At 39.4% G+C, this 14193-nt stretch overlaps 1 protein-coding gene across 1 annotated transcript in view; it reads left to right on the plus strand.

Moving 5' to 3' along the window:
* Positions 1-429: 429 nt before the first annotated feature.
* The window catches only part of LOC104938780 (uromodulin), a 21899-nt gene continuing 8135 nt past the window's right edge, over positions 430-14193 (plus strand). The window contains exons 1-13 of the mRNA XM_027278848.1: positions 430-1017; positions 1468-1554; positions 3713-3813; positions 4383-4617; positions 4938-5088; positions 6055-6139; positions 6305-6367; positions 6531-6718; positions 7765-7902; positions 9311-9501; positions 10810-10958; positions 12224-12469; positions 13300-13462. Of these exons, the coding sequence (XP_027134649.1) occupies positions 3731-3813; positions 4383-4617; positions 4938-5088; positions 6055-6139; positions 6305-6367; positions 6531-6718; positions 7765-7902; positions 9311-9501; positions 10810-10958; positions 12224-12469; positions 13300-13462 (1692 nt within the window). The 5' untranslated portion in view covers positions 430-1017; positions 1468-1554; positions 3713-3730. The remainder of the gene's footprint in view (positions 1018-1467; positions 1555-3712; positions 3814-4382; positions 4618-4937; positions 5089-6054; positions 6140-6304; positions 6368-6530; positions 6719-7764; positions 7903-9310; positions 9502-10809; positions 10959-12223; positions 12470-13299; positions 13463-14193) is intronic.

The raw sequence follows: 14193 nt of genomic DNA on the forward strand, positions 1-14193 counted from the left end.
TGTTTAAGATCAATATGTTTATCCTTTTAATGTTAAAGGTTTGTTTAATGTCACAGTTTTACAGTGACAATGTAAAAATTGAGTACTGTGTCCTCAAATATTGTAAACTGTTTGTCTTTCATAAAGACAGTTGTTCCTTTACTCTCAATGAGTACAGTGTGTCTTGTAGAAATCTACAAGTTGTCGTTGTTGTGATGTATCATCACCTCTAGTTGGAGCTTTCATACTTTGTGTGGCTCATTGTGCCTTGTTGAATAAACAAACACTGCAAGCTGAAAACTTTGTGTTCTCATGTCATTACGTGTCTGTCACACCGCGGTGAGGTCAAGCTGGGTTTTTGTCTTGTCTTGTCACTTCCTGTTTTATTTTGAAAGATAACTCTCCTCTCGTTTCAGGTCACTTGCCCTTCCTCATGTGTCACCGGTCTGATTGTCTTCCCCGCCCTGATCGTTTCCACCTGTTCCCCATTACCCTGTGTATATATTGTCTGCGTCTCCCTTTGTCCTGTGCCGAAGTGTTTTGTCTCCTGTAGCGTTCACCAAAGCCTCAGTTCATAGCCCACAGCCACAGCTTTATTGCTCTAGTGATCTTTTGTTTCCTTCCTCGCAAGAGTGATTTTTTGTTGTATTATCTTAGTCTAGCCCTTTTGGTTTCCTAGTGTTTAGCCTAGTGTTTTTTCAGCCTCATAGGAGCGTCCTTAGTTAATGTTTTCATAGCCTTTTGTTTTCTCCTCGTTGTGAGTGATTTTGATTTCGTTAATCTTTGATAAACTTAGTTCAGAGTTTTTTTCCTCCTCGGAGTGATTTTTTTGTTTGTTTGTTTCTCTTAGTTTAGGCCTATTTTTATAGCCTCACTCTTTCGAAGGTTCTTGAAGACCTGAATAAAGCTACGCTCAGCCCAACTCTGCGTCTGAGTCCTCATTGAGTCCCGGCCTGACAGTGTCATGGTTACCAACATTCCTTCACATGCTCAGCTGCCTGTGAGTTCTTCCCCTGGAGGACGGGATCATCAGTGAAAGTACATTCAAGTATTTCTTGTTTTTCAAGAGTTTTGTTATATAACTTATATTATTTTTGTTATAAAACCCTTTTTTGACACCAAAGATCACAGTCTTGATACAGATAGATAAGCTATATGTAAATAGACAAACAAATGCTAACCAAATAAATAAGTAAACAGATAAGTGAAAATGGTGTAAGAGATTAAAATGCATAACCAGAAAAATATATAAATATGGTTTAAGCAAAAGCCAGATTAAAAAGATAAGTCTTACGTTTGTTCTTAAAATATGAACATTCTCGATGACAGAAAGAAGTACAGATGAGCATAGAAAGTAAAATAAATCAATAACAGGGATATATAAAACTGAGAAAAGAGTTTTGCACTTCAGTGTCATCACAGTCCAAGAGCCTAACCAAACCAGTTGTGGTATGTTAATTGAGGAGGAATGTGTTTGTTCCATCACAGACGGCAGTGTCAGGGAGTATGCTGTTCCACTAAGAGACAAGAGACAAATCCACAGAGGCAACAGCATCGAGATTCATATTTCTGAGGGTAAGGCAACCAAACTTCTCTTTTCTGCACATCTTCAGTATTCTGCCTCTTTAAACACACAGCAGATAAGCAAAAACAAAACTTGAAACCACTTTGGTGGGTACTCAAGTAGAAAAATGCACAGAGGGAAGCTGTGATTTTGTGCATCTTCAGTCAACAAATACTGCAGAGTGAAACAACCTTTTAACACTCTTTAAAAGCGTCATAAGACTTGAGACTATCTGTTTGTAAATGTGACCTTTAATAGTCATGGAGAGTAATGTGGAGGTGGTATCTTATCTTACAAGTTTAGTTGAATTCATTTAACTTAGTTAATCAACATCAGCTTGTTATATGGCATTTGCTGTGTGTGACCAGTTCTGGTTGTGCGTGGAAAAGTGAGTATGAGTGACAGGACAATACAGGATCCTGATCTACAGGATCAACGCTCCTCCTCAAGCAGCAACGAGCTGGTTCAAAGAGCTCTTTTACACATACGCATACAAATCAAGTCAAAACAGCGCTAAATTTGGCTAAATTATAAAAGGTATAAGTGGTAAAATGAAAAGCCGTTTGGGAGCTGAAAGAGCCAGCTCTCCTTGGTGAGCTGAGTCCCTAAAAATAACAGAACTTCCCATCACTAGCATTAAGAGTGTTTATGCTGATGTGTCTCTAAGGATATAAAAAAAAGGAGGAAGTAACAGTGATTAAAGCAAAGCCAAGTAGCCAAAAACATATCAGTGGGATGCTCAAACCAAAAACCTTTTCCACAGGAGACATTTTGACATGTCATCATAGGAAAAACACAGTTTCACGGTCATGATATCACTGCTTCACTGTTCCACTGTCATGGCTCATAGGGACTGGGAATAGAAGACAGCTAATATTAGTAACATCTGTGATTTTGCCTCTATGGAAAATTAAATATATGTATGTACTGTATATATGTGTTTGAACCAAAAAAACACCAAGATTGCTAATACAAGCTTTGGGAACCTGTTGACCCAGCTGACACTGTGTAATTTTCTAAAACTGGATCATTGACATTCAAGTTGTCAGACCAGAGGTAATATGTAAATTGCTTAATCTCCTCCCTACATCACAATCTCTCATAAGAGGTAATAATTATGGAAGCATTTTGAGTGGCTGTGTCTCAGGTGGTTAAGCTGGTTGTCCCCCCCCAGACAAAATGTCCTTGAGCAAGATAAAAACAATTAGTCTCGATGGCTGCCTCGATGGAGCCAGTTTAATTATTTTAGAATTTAGCTGATGAGAAATCTAAGTATTGATTAATTTATTAGCTGTTTTGATTAACTCAGACTTCCATCAGCTGTGTAAGGAGGAAGACGTGTGACTGAAAAGGTCCTTTTGTCTGAACAAACAGGATGAGCTAGACAGGATCTACCTTGTGTTTTTTTGTTTTGTTTTTTGTTTTGTTTTAAAAATAAATAATCAATGAAAGAAAACAGAAACACGCAACTCAAGCCTTTTTTGGGATCAGTCTAACATGAGTCAAAAGTAGAGCCTTGTAACCTAAAACAGCAGTTCAAACCGAAAAAGGACAAGACAGTGTTATGGAGTTTTCTCTCTTTACGTGTGGGCCTTGAGGTCGTTGTAGTTATTTGGCTTTATTTGAGAACAACAGGTGCCAGCCTATCTCAACACTGTGGTGACCAGGGTCGAAGAAATTGAATGTTGCCTATCTGGACATAATAGATAGCTTGCTGTTGACGTTTCATTAACATAAACAGACAACAGTGTCTCCAGACTAGAATGTGCTGATGGTAACACTAACATGGGTAAAAACATTCTCTTTGACTACTTCTGGGCGTATAGTATTTGTGGTGTTATTTTGGTCTGACCACCAGCATGAGTTGGGCAGAATATGAGACTGACTCAGGCACTTCTGATGTACTTTGAGAGTGTCTCTAATTCTTCTTGTCCAAGCGTCAATAAATATTACAGCATAAGACATCATAGGTTCCTGAACACTTTCTTCTTTCCTGAACTCACCACTGCCCATTCATTTCCATGTACAGTATATTATACCTTTAAATTACCATTACAAATGAATTATGTGAAAACTGTTTTTTAATGTTACCTGGTCAAGGCCGAGCTCCTTTAAATTTCTTAAAGGACAAGATTTTTAACACATTCATTGTGTTTCTGTCTCTTCCAGCTCTGTGCCTCCTCCAACATGTTTCACCTGCTGCTCTACCTTACTGCAGTCCTCCATCTGAGTACCTGTGGCTCCATGGAGCTTTGCCAGGGAGACTATCAGTAAATATGTTTGCTTCATATTTGAATGAAAGTGTTATAAAAAAAGGTTTAAGTTAAATGGTGTAAATGAAATCTCATCATCAGGACCAAACAAAGTCTTAATCTCCCTACCTTCTAGAAAGAAAGTGGGTTTGTTTGAGTGAATGCAGATGACATTTGCAAGAACTATGGTGCTTTTAGATGGTGCCCTCTTCAGGAACCTAGCCAGAGACTACATGAACATTTGATGCTCTATAATTATCTCCAGTGCAATGAAATAAAAGTCTTCCTCACGAATTGATTCAGTTGAACCCCAGCTCAGGGCTCTTGAGAATCTCCAAACCTGCATGGCACCTCAGAAGAATAGTCCAGACCCAATCTAGGACTCAGAAGTTTGGTTCCAGAGCTAAAACTTTACACATAGGTGAACCCAACTGTAACTAATTAGTGACGCTCAATCATATGCACACGCTCTGACATCTTCCCCACCAGAGAGAGGGTATTCTACATCCCAAGGGCCAGTTGTATATATATTTATACATGTACAAATATATTTTGTTACTGTACCTGTCCCTCTTCACCTCCACTAGGTGTATCCTGTGCACTGTGACTGGCCCCTCTGTCGTTGATGTCCATGGCATTGTTAACTCTGTCGAGGATCGGTGTGGGTACACTCTGATGAAAACCTCATCAATCCCAGATCTTCAAGTTCGCACGACATTCCAGGAACGACGTCGTACAGATGTTAGTTTTTTGGACACTGTGATCCTGTCTCTAGACACGTTGGGTGTTCAAATTAATCTGGAACAAGGTGGGAGAGTTAAGGTAAGCTACACTGTGCTACAGACTGTTGGTTTGTGCAGATTTACACTTATGAATCCACTAATCATGCTCCAATGGAAAGAATTGATTTTGCTGGTGAGTGTCCCAGGAAAATCTACACAAGCATACACTTTCCTGAGGAGAAATCTGATTAACCAAACCTTTGAGAGCTTGATTGTCTTTTAAAAGTAAAAAACTTTATATAAAATGTAAAGCTTCTTCCTCCCCTGATGATATCATCTACTTTAGCTGTCCCACAGATATACCAAAAAACAAAAAAGTTATTAACTTTACCTCTCCTTATCTCTTCTGCTGTGATGCAGCAAGGTAACACAGTAATGAATTTCAACACCACAACGGTTCACGGTGTGGAGCTCTCTAAGGACCAGACTGGAGTGACTGCCAAGATGTCCCACTCAAACTACACAATGTCTGTTTTCTTTGATGGCTACACTGCCCAGATACACATTAAAGGTACCAAACACTAAAATCTAGATGGATGAATGTAGGAACAGACAAGAGCTGTTTGTGTTGGACAAAAGACATAAGAGGAACCTGCTCTTGGGTTCAACTACTGAGTTTTTAACAAAGAACCAGTCTGCAATTTGACTGTAACATGTGTGAAGAAGGTTCACTATGATTTTTTGCAGCTCTGCACAAATACAATTTTACATGTCTGTGACAAGATTGAGGTTTTCTTGTGGGGTGACACGGTGGTGACACAACCAAGATGTCATGTTAAAACAGGTAAATTAATAACCACGTTTTTACACCTTAGGAACACTAGCCACATCTTTTTTTGTTGTTACTTATTTTCTTAGTTGGAGAAGCCACATAGGAAACCGGAGCTTTTGTGAGCAGTTTAAGTTAGTGGCATTATTAAGGTGTCAGGTAAATGGATCAGGACATCTTAAAGCCTTTTCCTCATCTGAGATTCTATATCACTCATAGAGAATATCGTCAGGACAAACATTTGTGAGCAGCCTAAGTTAGCATCTATCCAGGTGAAGGGGAGACAACTTCAAGACATTAAAAACTCTGCCTTTAGGCTCAACATATCTTGCTAACTCATGAATCTCGCTTTGTATTACATAGCATCACATCTCAGGGCAACAGGGCATCAGACCAATGTCTGATACATTTTAGGACTGCCTCCTTTACTGGCTTACAATGTGCAGCTTAATGCAGTTAAATGCTGAGAGTTTTGAACTCAAGCACAACATACAGATGAAGAAAAAGTAATGGCCATAGTTCACTTTTACAAGGGCAATAGTGCAAATATATAAACATTTATCGTTGTAGACAGTGTGCAAACAGCTGCAGAAGCCAAAGTCTTATTCATTTCCCCTCATTTGTATCTTTAAAAGAGACTGCGTTTGAAAGCTGTGCGTTGTTGTTTTATTTGCCAGTTTATTGATCAGGTTCTCTTCTCTTTTCCAGGACCAAGCGGACAAGTTCCCTTTGTGGAGGGTTTATGCGGCAACTCCAGCATCAGTGAAGCAAGGCTCTCTGATAACGCTGACATGTAAGTCCGTCACAGCCTGAACGTACCACTGACTGCTGAACCAGTTACTGCTGGTGATGGATTATATATACTGTAGGGTCAGTCTACAAGGGGTTGGGTGTTTTGGTGCTTTGTTTTTTTATTTATGGCATAGCAGGACAACCTCTGCTGTTTGTTGCCCCTTAGATGTGAGACGAAGTATGAAGGCACCAATGACACTACGATCAACTGCAGCAAATCAACTGAACGGTGAAGACAGCCTTACACCACACTCGCTAAATTAATACCACTAATTAACAAAATAACACAACAATGTGCAGAAAATACTTTTGTCTTGTAGTTTATGCTGCTGAACATCTCTGCTGAGTGGACTTCCTTTTTTCATCTCCGACTTTCTGTCTCACTGGAGCAGGTGTAATCTCCTGCCTTCCATCGCTTGTCACATCAACCCAGAGCCCTATGTAACTGCTTGCACCAACACTTTGTGCAAATATCCTGCCGTGGACGGCCTCAATTGTCAGTTCCTGGAGGCCTATGCCAGGGCCTGCAGCCTGTACAGCAATGGCACACAAGACGGCTGGAGGTCAATGGCCAACTGCCGTAAGCCTGCCCTTTAATAGAGTCTGTAGATAGGCTGTAAATGCTCACAATAACATACTAACACGTTCACAGAGACAATAATAACATACTGATGTTAGCAGGTATGTTTACCATGTTCTCCATCTGTGTTAGCATGCTAACATTTGCTAATTAGTGCTAAACACAAAGTACAGCTAAGGCTAATGGGAGTGTTGTTAGTTAATAAACCAGAGTAATTTTGATATGATGGTGGCACTACAGTATATTATCACCCAAGTCAGTAGGATTCATCCTCTGAGGAGGAAGAATGACTGCACCATGGTAATCCATCCGATTGTTGTCGAGACATTTCACTAAATACTATGAATGCAAACCTCATGGTTCCACCAAAAATTCAGGGGATTATTAAACTAAATATTATTTCACAGGATAAATTACATGATTATCAGCTGGCAGCACTAGAGGATCATTGGGATTAATCCTCTGGCGACCATGCAGATGTGTGCAGTTGTGCAGGTGTCACCCCGGTGCTGCAAGTTATTCATTTAGTGTTTTAGTAAAATAACCTGGGCACTGGGTGTTGGATCGATCTGACAGATAAGTAGAAACTTGCTAGTCTACATACCGCAGGAGGTCTGACAACAACCTCCTACTCAACACTGTCATGTGGATTTTATATAAAAAATGCTCTGTAACTAAAGTATGAATTTATTTTTGAACCTTCTATGTTGAAATGTTTGTACCAACTTTCATGGTGATCCATCCATTAGTATTTTAGTCTGGACTGACATTGCCATCTATAGGGCCTAAATTTACTCCCAACTGAGCACCAATTAAATTACAGTATTGACACAAAAATTCACACTAGCGCCAATAAAGGGAGAGGTATCATATAGCATGACATTTAAATGTTTGTTATTTATGTTGACTTCAATGCAAATTAAGTGTAATTTCAGTGGAAGGCAACACAAATTTCCCATGTTGTTTCACATATTGTCCCACTGGTTTTTCTTCAGCCTGGAACATTAGCACACACTTTTTTTTTTTTTTTTAATCTCTCTCTGCAGTTGCAACTCCTCAGGCGTTCTGTCAGGACCGATTCTGCAGTGCTCACGAGTTCTGCGGTGATAATTTCTTAAATGGTGGAACACGATGTCACTGTCGGGCCATATTTGCCTCCCCATACAGATCTGAAAACACTTTAGGTAAGACAGCTCTAACACAAGTCACAATATTCAGTTTCACACTAAGCTGGCCAATTTGTTCAGCTGCAGTATCTTTACTTATCCTGTAACTTGACTACAGATGGGAATTGATACGATTTTTACAATTCCGATTCCATTATCGATTCTGCTTAACGATTCGATTCTTTATCGATTCTCTTATCGATTCTCATTTGGGAAAAAAAGGAGAACAAACAGTTCCATGGAATTGAAACACACAGTTCTTGTTGAGTACCGGTTCTCGATTCCCATCACTAAACTTGACTACCTCAACTGTAATCCAAACGACAAAAGAATCAGTGAATGCGACAAGTTCTTTTGAATCACTTGTGAGATCAGTCTTGCACGAGGCCCACATTTGTGCAAACATATGAGAGACAAATCTTTAATGGTACTGAGAGGTAAAGTAGTTTTCGTAGTTTGGAAGCAGACATATTCAAATTCATTGTCTGTTATTTATTTTTGGCTTTTTGTGGTTCTTTGACTCCACTCGACAGTTTCTAGATCAAAGAAAAGCTTGAAGAATGAACTTAAAGCAACATTGCGTAGAAATTGGTATTTGATTCAGAGTGCAATACCACTATGTGTCAGGGTCTGTCATGTGTCAGTTTTCTGTTTTATTTTGTCTTGTCTCTGTGCTCACTTCCTGTTCCCTGTGTGATTACCTGTCCCCGCCCTTATGTGTTTCACCTGTGTCTCATTATCCCTTCCCTCCTGTGTGTATATAATCAGTGTTTCCCTGTGTGTCAGTGCCAGATTGTCTTGTCCCCTAGAGCAGCATTCCAGTGTTTTGTATAGAGAGTTTTCCCCATTCTGACCGTTTTGTCCCTAGATTCCGAGTTTTAGTCTCCTGATTTTTAGTCTGCCTGTCTGACTGCCTATAATATTACAAATTAAGCTACACACACACACAAACTTTCTCCCTCTCTTACTCACTCACACACACATTTTTTTTAATAAAAAAAATCACACTGATCATAAACAACACACTGTGTTGTATTCACTGTTGCAAAACTTGTTCTGTAAATAGTTTGTTTGCTATCGTGATCAAAACCATTGGTCTGAAGCTCAGTGCTGATGCTGTCCTGTAAATAGTTTTCTAATCAGCAATGAATATAACAATTTCTGACCAACCCATATCAATTGCATGCTTAAAGTAACATACCGGTTAAAGCCCTGCCCATTTCAAGACAATTCGACCCACTTCCGGGTTAGCCCCCACCCACTCCGAGTACGGATACGAATACAGATAATTCATATGGTTAACAGATACAGATACAGATAATGCTGTACTCGCTCATCCCTACCTGCTGGCTTCACCCTCAAAATGTACTCCCTTCTTTTCTGAACAGAGCACAAATGTTTTACTTTCGTGTGCCCTGGCATTTAGGTGATCCAGTGGTCTGCAATGATACAGCTAAGTTGGCTACTCTGGTTGGTTGTCTCCTGGAGGACAAAGGTATCCACTATACTGACTTACACCTCTATGACAAGACCTGCAAAGCTCAAATGGACGACGTGACCCACATGGTTACCATAGGCTTCGACACCAAAACCAATCCATGTGGGACGATGATCAGAGTGAGTGTCTTACTGACCTCTGTAGTATTTAATGATTCTATAGTTGGCACTCTGATATGAAGGACACAAAATTGCATAAGTATAAATAAATCAATAAAAAATAAAAATAATTTAGTGATACAAAGCAGTGTTAATTTCGTCAGACGAGACGGAATATGTTCGTCAACGAGCCTTTTTCCCTTGACAAAGACGAAACGATGACGAGACGATACAATGTTCTAAAAACACTGACGAAAAATGTGCCAATGTGTGTTTTTGTTGACGAATAAAAACGAGATGAAAATGTCATGCAAGAAATAAAAATCAACAAAAACGCCCTCCTTGTTTTCGTCTAGAAAGTCCAGTCCTGCTGTCATGTGTTTGTGCCAGCACTTCTTTTACTGTAGAAAACGTCACAGCCACACGTTTGGTATCCTCTTGCTGCGCCTGTGGCTTGAAAACAAACAGCATGCAGGAGAAACACGGCGTACGGACAGCGCAATCTAGAGCATGAAACGGGCCTTAGAAGTCAGGCCCGACCCAGCCCTGGCCCGTTTTGATTGACAGCTTTGTAGAGCCCGAACCCATTTGCAGCCCGACGTTATTAAAATGTGCGCATATGGCATAACAGTCAAGAATGAGTCTAGCCTTCCCATTTGTGCTAAACACTAAGAGTGATGGACTCATCTTAATTTGAACATTTTAGTAGATGCAACTGGCATAAAATCTATTTATTTATATTGAAATTTAACAATTGCATGTAGAAGATGACAGAACATGTAATAGGGTGGACCTGCTATTAGTAGATTAAAAAATGAAATCAAGTGCATATTAAGTGTATATTGAAACAACAGACAAGACACTTAGCAAAGTTGCATTGAAGTTGAATTCATTCAATTCAATCAAGACATTTAATCAATGTGTTAGCTGTGGAACACAAATGAACTGGAATTAATAAACAAACAAAAAAATTCCTGACTAAAATGTTTTGACTAAAACTAGACTAAAATACCCTGTGTTCACGTTTGACTAAAACTAGACTAAAATTTTGAGACTTTTAGTCGACTAAAATATGACTAACAAAAATGATTTGTGAAAGACTAAAAGTGACTAAGACTAAGAATGAACTTTGAAACAAGATTAAGACTAAGACTAAATTGAAAAATGGGTGACAAAATTAACACTGATACAAAGGGCTATTTCTGCATTACTACATTTATTCATTTCTTTGTTTTTGTGCCTGTATGCTAATTAAGGAGGGAGCTGTAATTCAGTCTGAAGTAACTCATTGGGTTTTCTTTCAATGTCTGACTCCTTGTGACCTTTCAGATGAACAATGAAAACCAAACTATCAACAAGAATGGCATCATCCTGGAGAGCACCGGTGAGGAAGTGATGGACTTCACCTGTCCGTTTGTTATTCCAGAAATAACCATCGATTTTTCAATGGACATCAAAGTCAAAGAGGGATCCAGCAGGTAGGGGTCCAACAACATGTCGTGGCACAGTATATCGCAAGACACAAAATGTGGCAGTCCTAATTTAAAGAAACGTTCTCTTTCTGTGGGTCAGATAGCATGTATAATGAACATTCAGATCATTCAGACCTTCATGTAAACCAAACTTCTGATCCCATATGATAAAGTAAAACTTTGTTGTTAAAATAAGAATTCTTTAAGATTATCATTATGATCACACTAATTTCCTTAAATAAAACATCAAAAACCTTTTATATGGTTGCCTGGTTGTGCCATTTTGCACCTTACAACATAACAGAAATCAGGCTTTACCTGACTCAATGTGCTACCCAACTCCTGACAGGCTGTGGTCATCTTGTGACTTGATTACTGTAATGCCCTCCTGACTGGCCTCCCAGCCTGCACAATCAATTCAATAGGTCACATGTTACCTCGCTGCTCATCAAGCCCTAATGTCTCTAAATGCTATAAAGCTTGACTACAAAGTAGTCTCCAGTTCTGCATCCACCTACTTGAATGTCTTTATACAGACACCTCCTCCAATGAACGACGCCTGTACGCTTAGGACAATCCAAACTTTTCTCGTCTGTTGTTCCCCGTTGGTGGAACGTCCTACCAGTTCCTACCAGATCAAGGGTGTCCCTCTCTACCTTCAAATACCTCCTGAAGACCCAGCTCTTCAGAGAGTACCTCCTCTCAGAGCACAACCAACAACTGGACATGCTAAATCTATACACCTCTAGAACCAGTAGTACTTATTGCTGCAGTAACATGTCCTTGTCGCACTGTACCTAGATTGTTTCCCTGTTTTGTAAGTTGCTTTGGATAAGTACTATAAAGATATTAAACAATTCAAATTATCAATACATCAGCTAAATGTATTGTTACAATCAAAGTGTCACATTTTAGTTTAGGAAGTGTACCCAAATGCACATGAATGTGAACAAAGAGATAACTTTAATAACTTAGTGAATAGGAAAACACAAAATAACAAAAAGCGACTGAAATGTCGAGGCAAAAATAAACAAAATCCATAAATCCAAGAAAGTCCAAATCCAAACAATATACATATATAAAAATACAAGCAAGAAGTAAGGTAACACATGACACACGGAGAGGGGACAAAATAAAACAGGAAACACTAAACCATGATGAATATTGGACTTAAATTCATCAGCTGTATACAAATACAACTCCATTGGGATGTTGCTTTGTGTGTGCAGTGTGAGTATAAGAGAGCTGATGTGTTTGCGTTTCTTCTGCAGCACTTCAGTTGCATATGTTACCTTTGGAAATTGGACCTACACTCTGACCATGAAGGCCTTCATCGACTCGAGACGTACACAGCCTGTGGATTCTAACACCTTGCTTCATCTGAACCAGAGGGTCTGGTTTGAGTTGAAGGCGGACATCATAGATTATGAGAAGGTTGCTTTGGTGACGCAGTCTTGCTATGCAACCAACGAACCATTTGCCAATTCGAGCCTGAGATACAACCTCATTGTAAATGGGTGAGAGACACAGTCAAGTGGAAGTCAAGTGGTTTTGTGGGGTTTCCAATCAAGCACTTTCACTGCCGATTTTAGCACTTGTTTTCATTGCTGTGATAGTTGGATCTGGTTCAGAGGCATCATTTTATATAGAGAAATAATGAATTAAATTATTATAGAGATACCACCCTTATGTACGCTAAATACAAAGCTACGGCCAGCACCGGAGAGCTCAGCACAAGCTTGTTTGGTTTGGTACAAAGGTAACATGATTCATCTTCCAGCAACTCTAAAGCTATAATTAACATATTATATATAAATGATTATATAAAAACTATAAATATACGCTTAATTGGGAGCTATGTGCCCAACTATCTTTGAGTCAAGAACAATCATTTCCTGGATTCTTAGGAGGTGGTGCACAAACCAGAGCTAAAAGGAGTGTGAATATTGGACCTAAATTCATCAGCTGGATACAAATGTAACAATGGGATGTTGCTTTGTGTCTGCAGGTTGTCGAAGTACGCAACTGTTGGTTAATGTGTTTACAGCTTGTTGTACTGCCCCCAACCGGACAAAATCTGAACTATTTTTTAAAAATTTGCATTAGAGAACACACTATTTGGTGGTCATAACCTCTCAACTAATCCTTCGTACTACTGATGTTCGGAGTAGCTAGTGAATTTCTCAGATTTAGTTAGATATGGTCAACCTAAATAGGTTTTATTAATGATTTGAAGTTTGAAGTCAGCTTTCATAGAAAGTTTTTATGCTGGATTCAGATATGATAAATGCTGCGAAACCTTAAAACTACTACAGTTAGTGTTGTGTGTTTTTCTCTTTCTGGGCAGCTGTCCGAGCTCTGCTGACCAAACCGTGATCATTGAGAGCAACGGAGAGTCAGCATCCAACTACTTCTCCTTCAGAATGTTCCGGTTCACTGGGAAAAATGCAAACGTCTACCTGCATTGCAACCTGAGCCTGTGTTTGAATGAGAACAACTCCTGCATCCCGGTACTTTTCCAAAAATACTCACACAGACACAAATACATGCAAGCTACCCTTCATCCTATCCTGTTAATTGTAGACAGTATATGTATATGGATGTCTTATCTGTGACGTCACCAACAGGTTTCTGAAGAGGCATTGTGAAGCTTAGCGTGGTGGCTCTGGCTGCACAATCTTGACACAGTCCCAACTTTGCCTCTGGGAAATTAGCTATAGAGACCAAAACTGTTTTTGTACCAGGCTGTAAACATGTTTATTTCTGCTGTGAAGTTGGACATTTTAACATGGAGGCTTATGGAGATTGACAAGTTCTGTAGCCAGCCTCAAGTGACCATTTGACTACAGTTTTTTCACTACCACACAGGCTTCATTTCACAGCCTGGATTTAAGGCAAAACATCAGTTTTCAGATCACTCAGGCTGTGCTTTCATTGACAATACGATCAGTCAGCAGTGTCCACATTTGATACACTAAATGACCAAAAGTACAGTCTATAAGCAACCAAAAAGGAAAGGGTCTTCCACAAACAGCCATAAGGGTCTAAGCCAGGGGTGGGCAAACTTTGTGACTTGCGGGCCACATTGGGTTCTAAAATTTGACAGAGGGGCCAGGCCAGGACCTCATAGTGTTTTTAAACACATTTGAATATATTTTAAAAAATCTTAACTTTTCAACTTCACACAATTTAACTTTTCAGCTGATTTTTTAAACATGTTCACTCATCAGACGTTTGCAGT

This window comes from Larimichthys crocea, chromosome VI (assembly GCF_000972845.2).
Source record: "Larimichthys crocea isolate SSNF chromosome VI, L_crocea_2.0, whole genome shotgun sequence".
Taxonomy (NCBI): Eukaryota; Metazoa; Chordata; class Actinopteri; family Sciaenidae; genus Larimichthys; species Larimichthys crocea.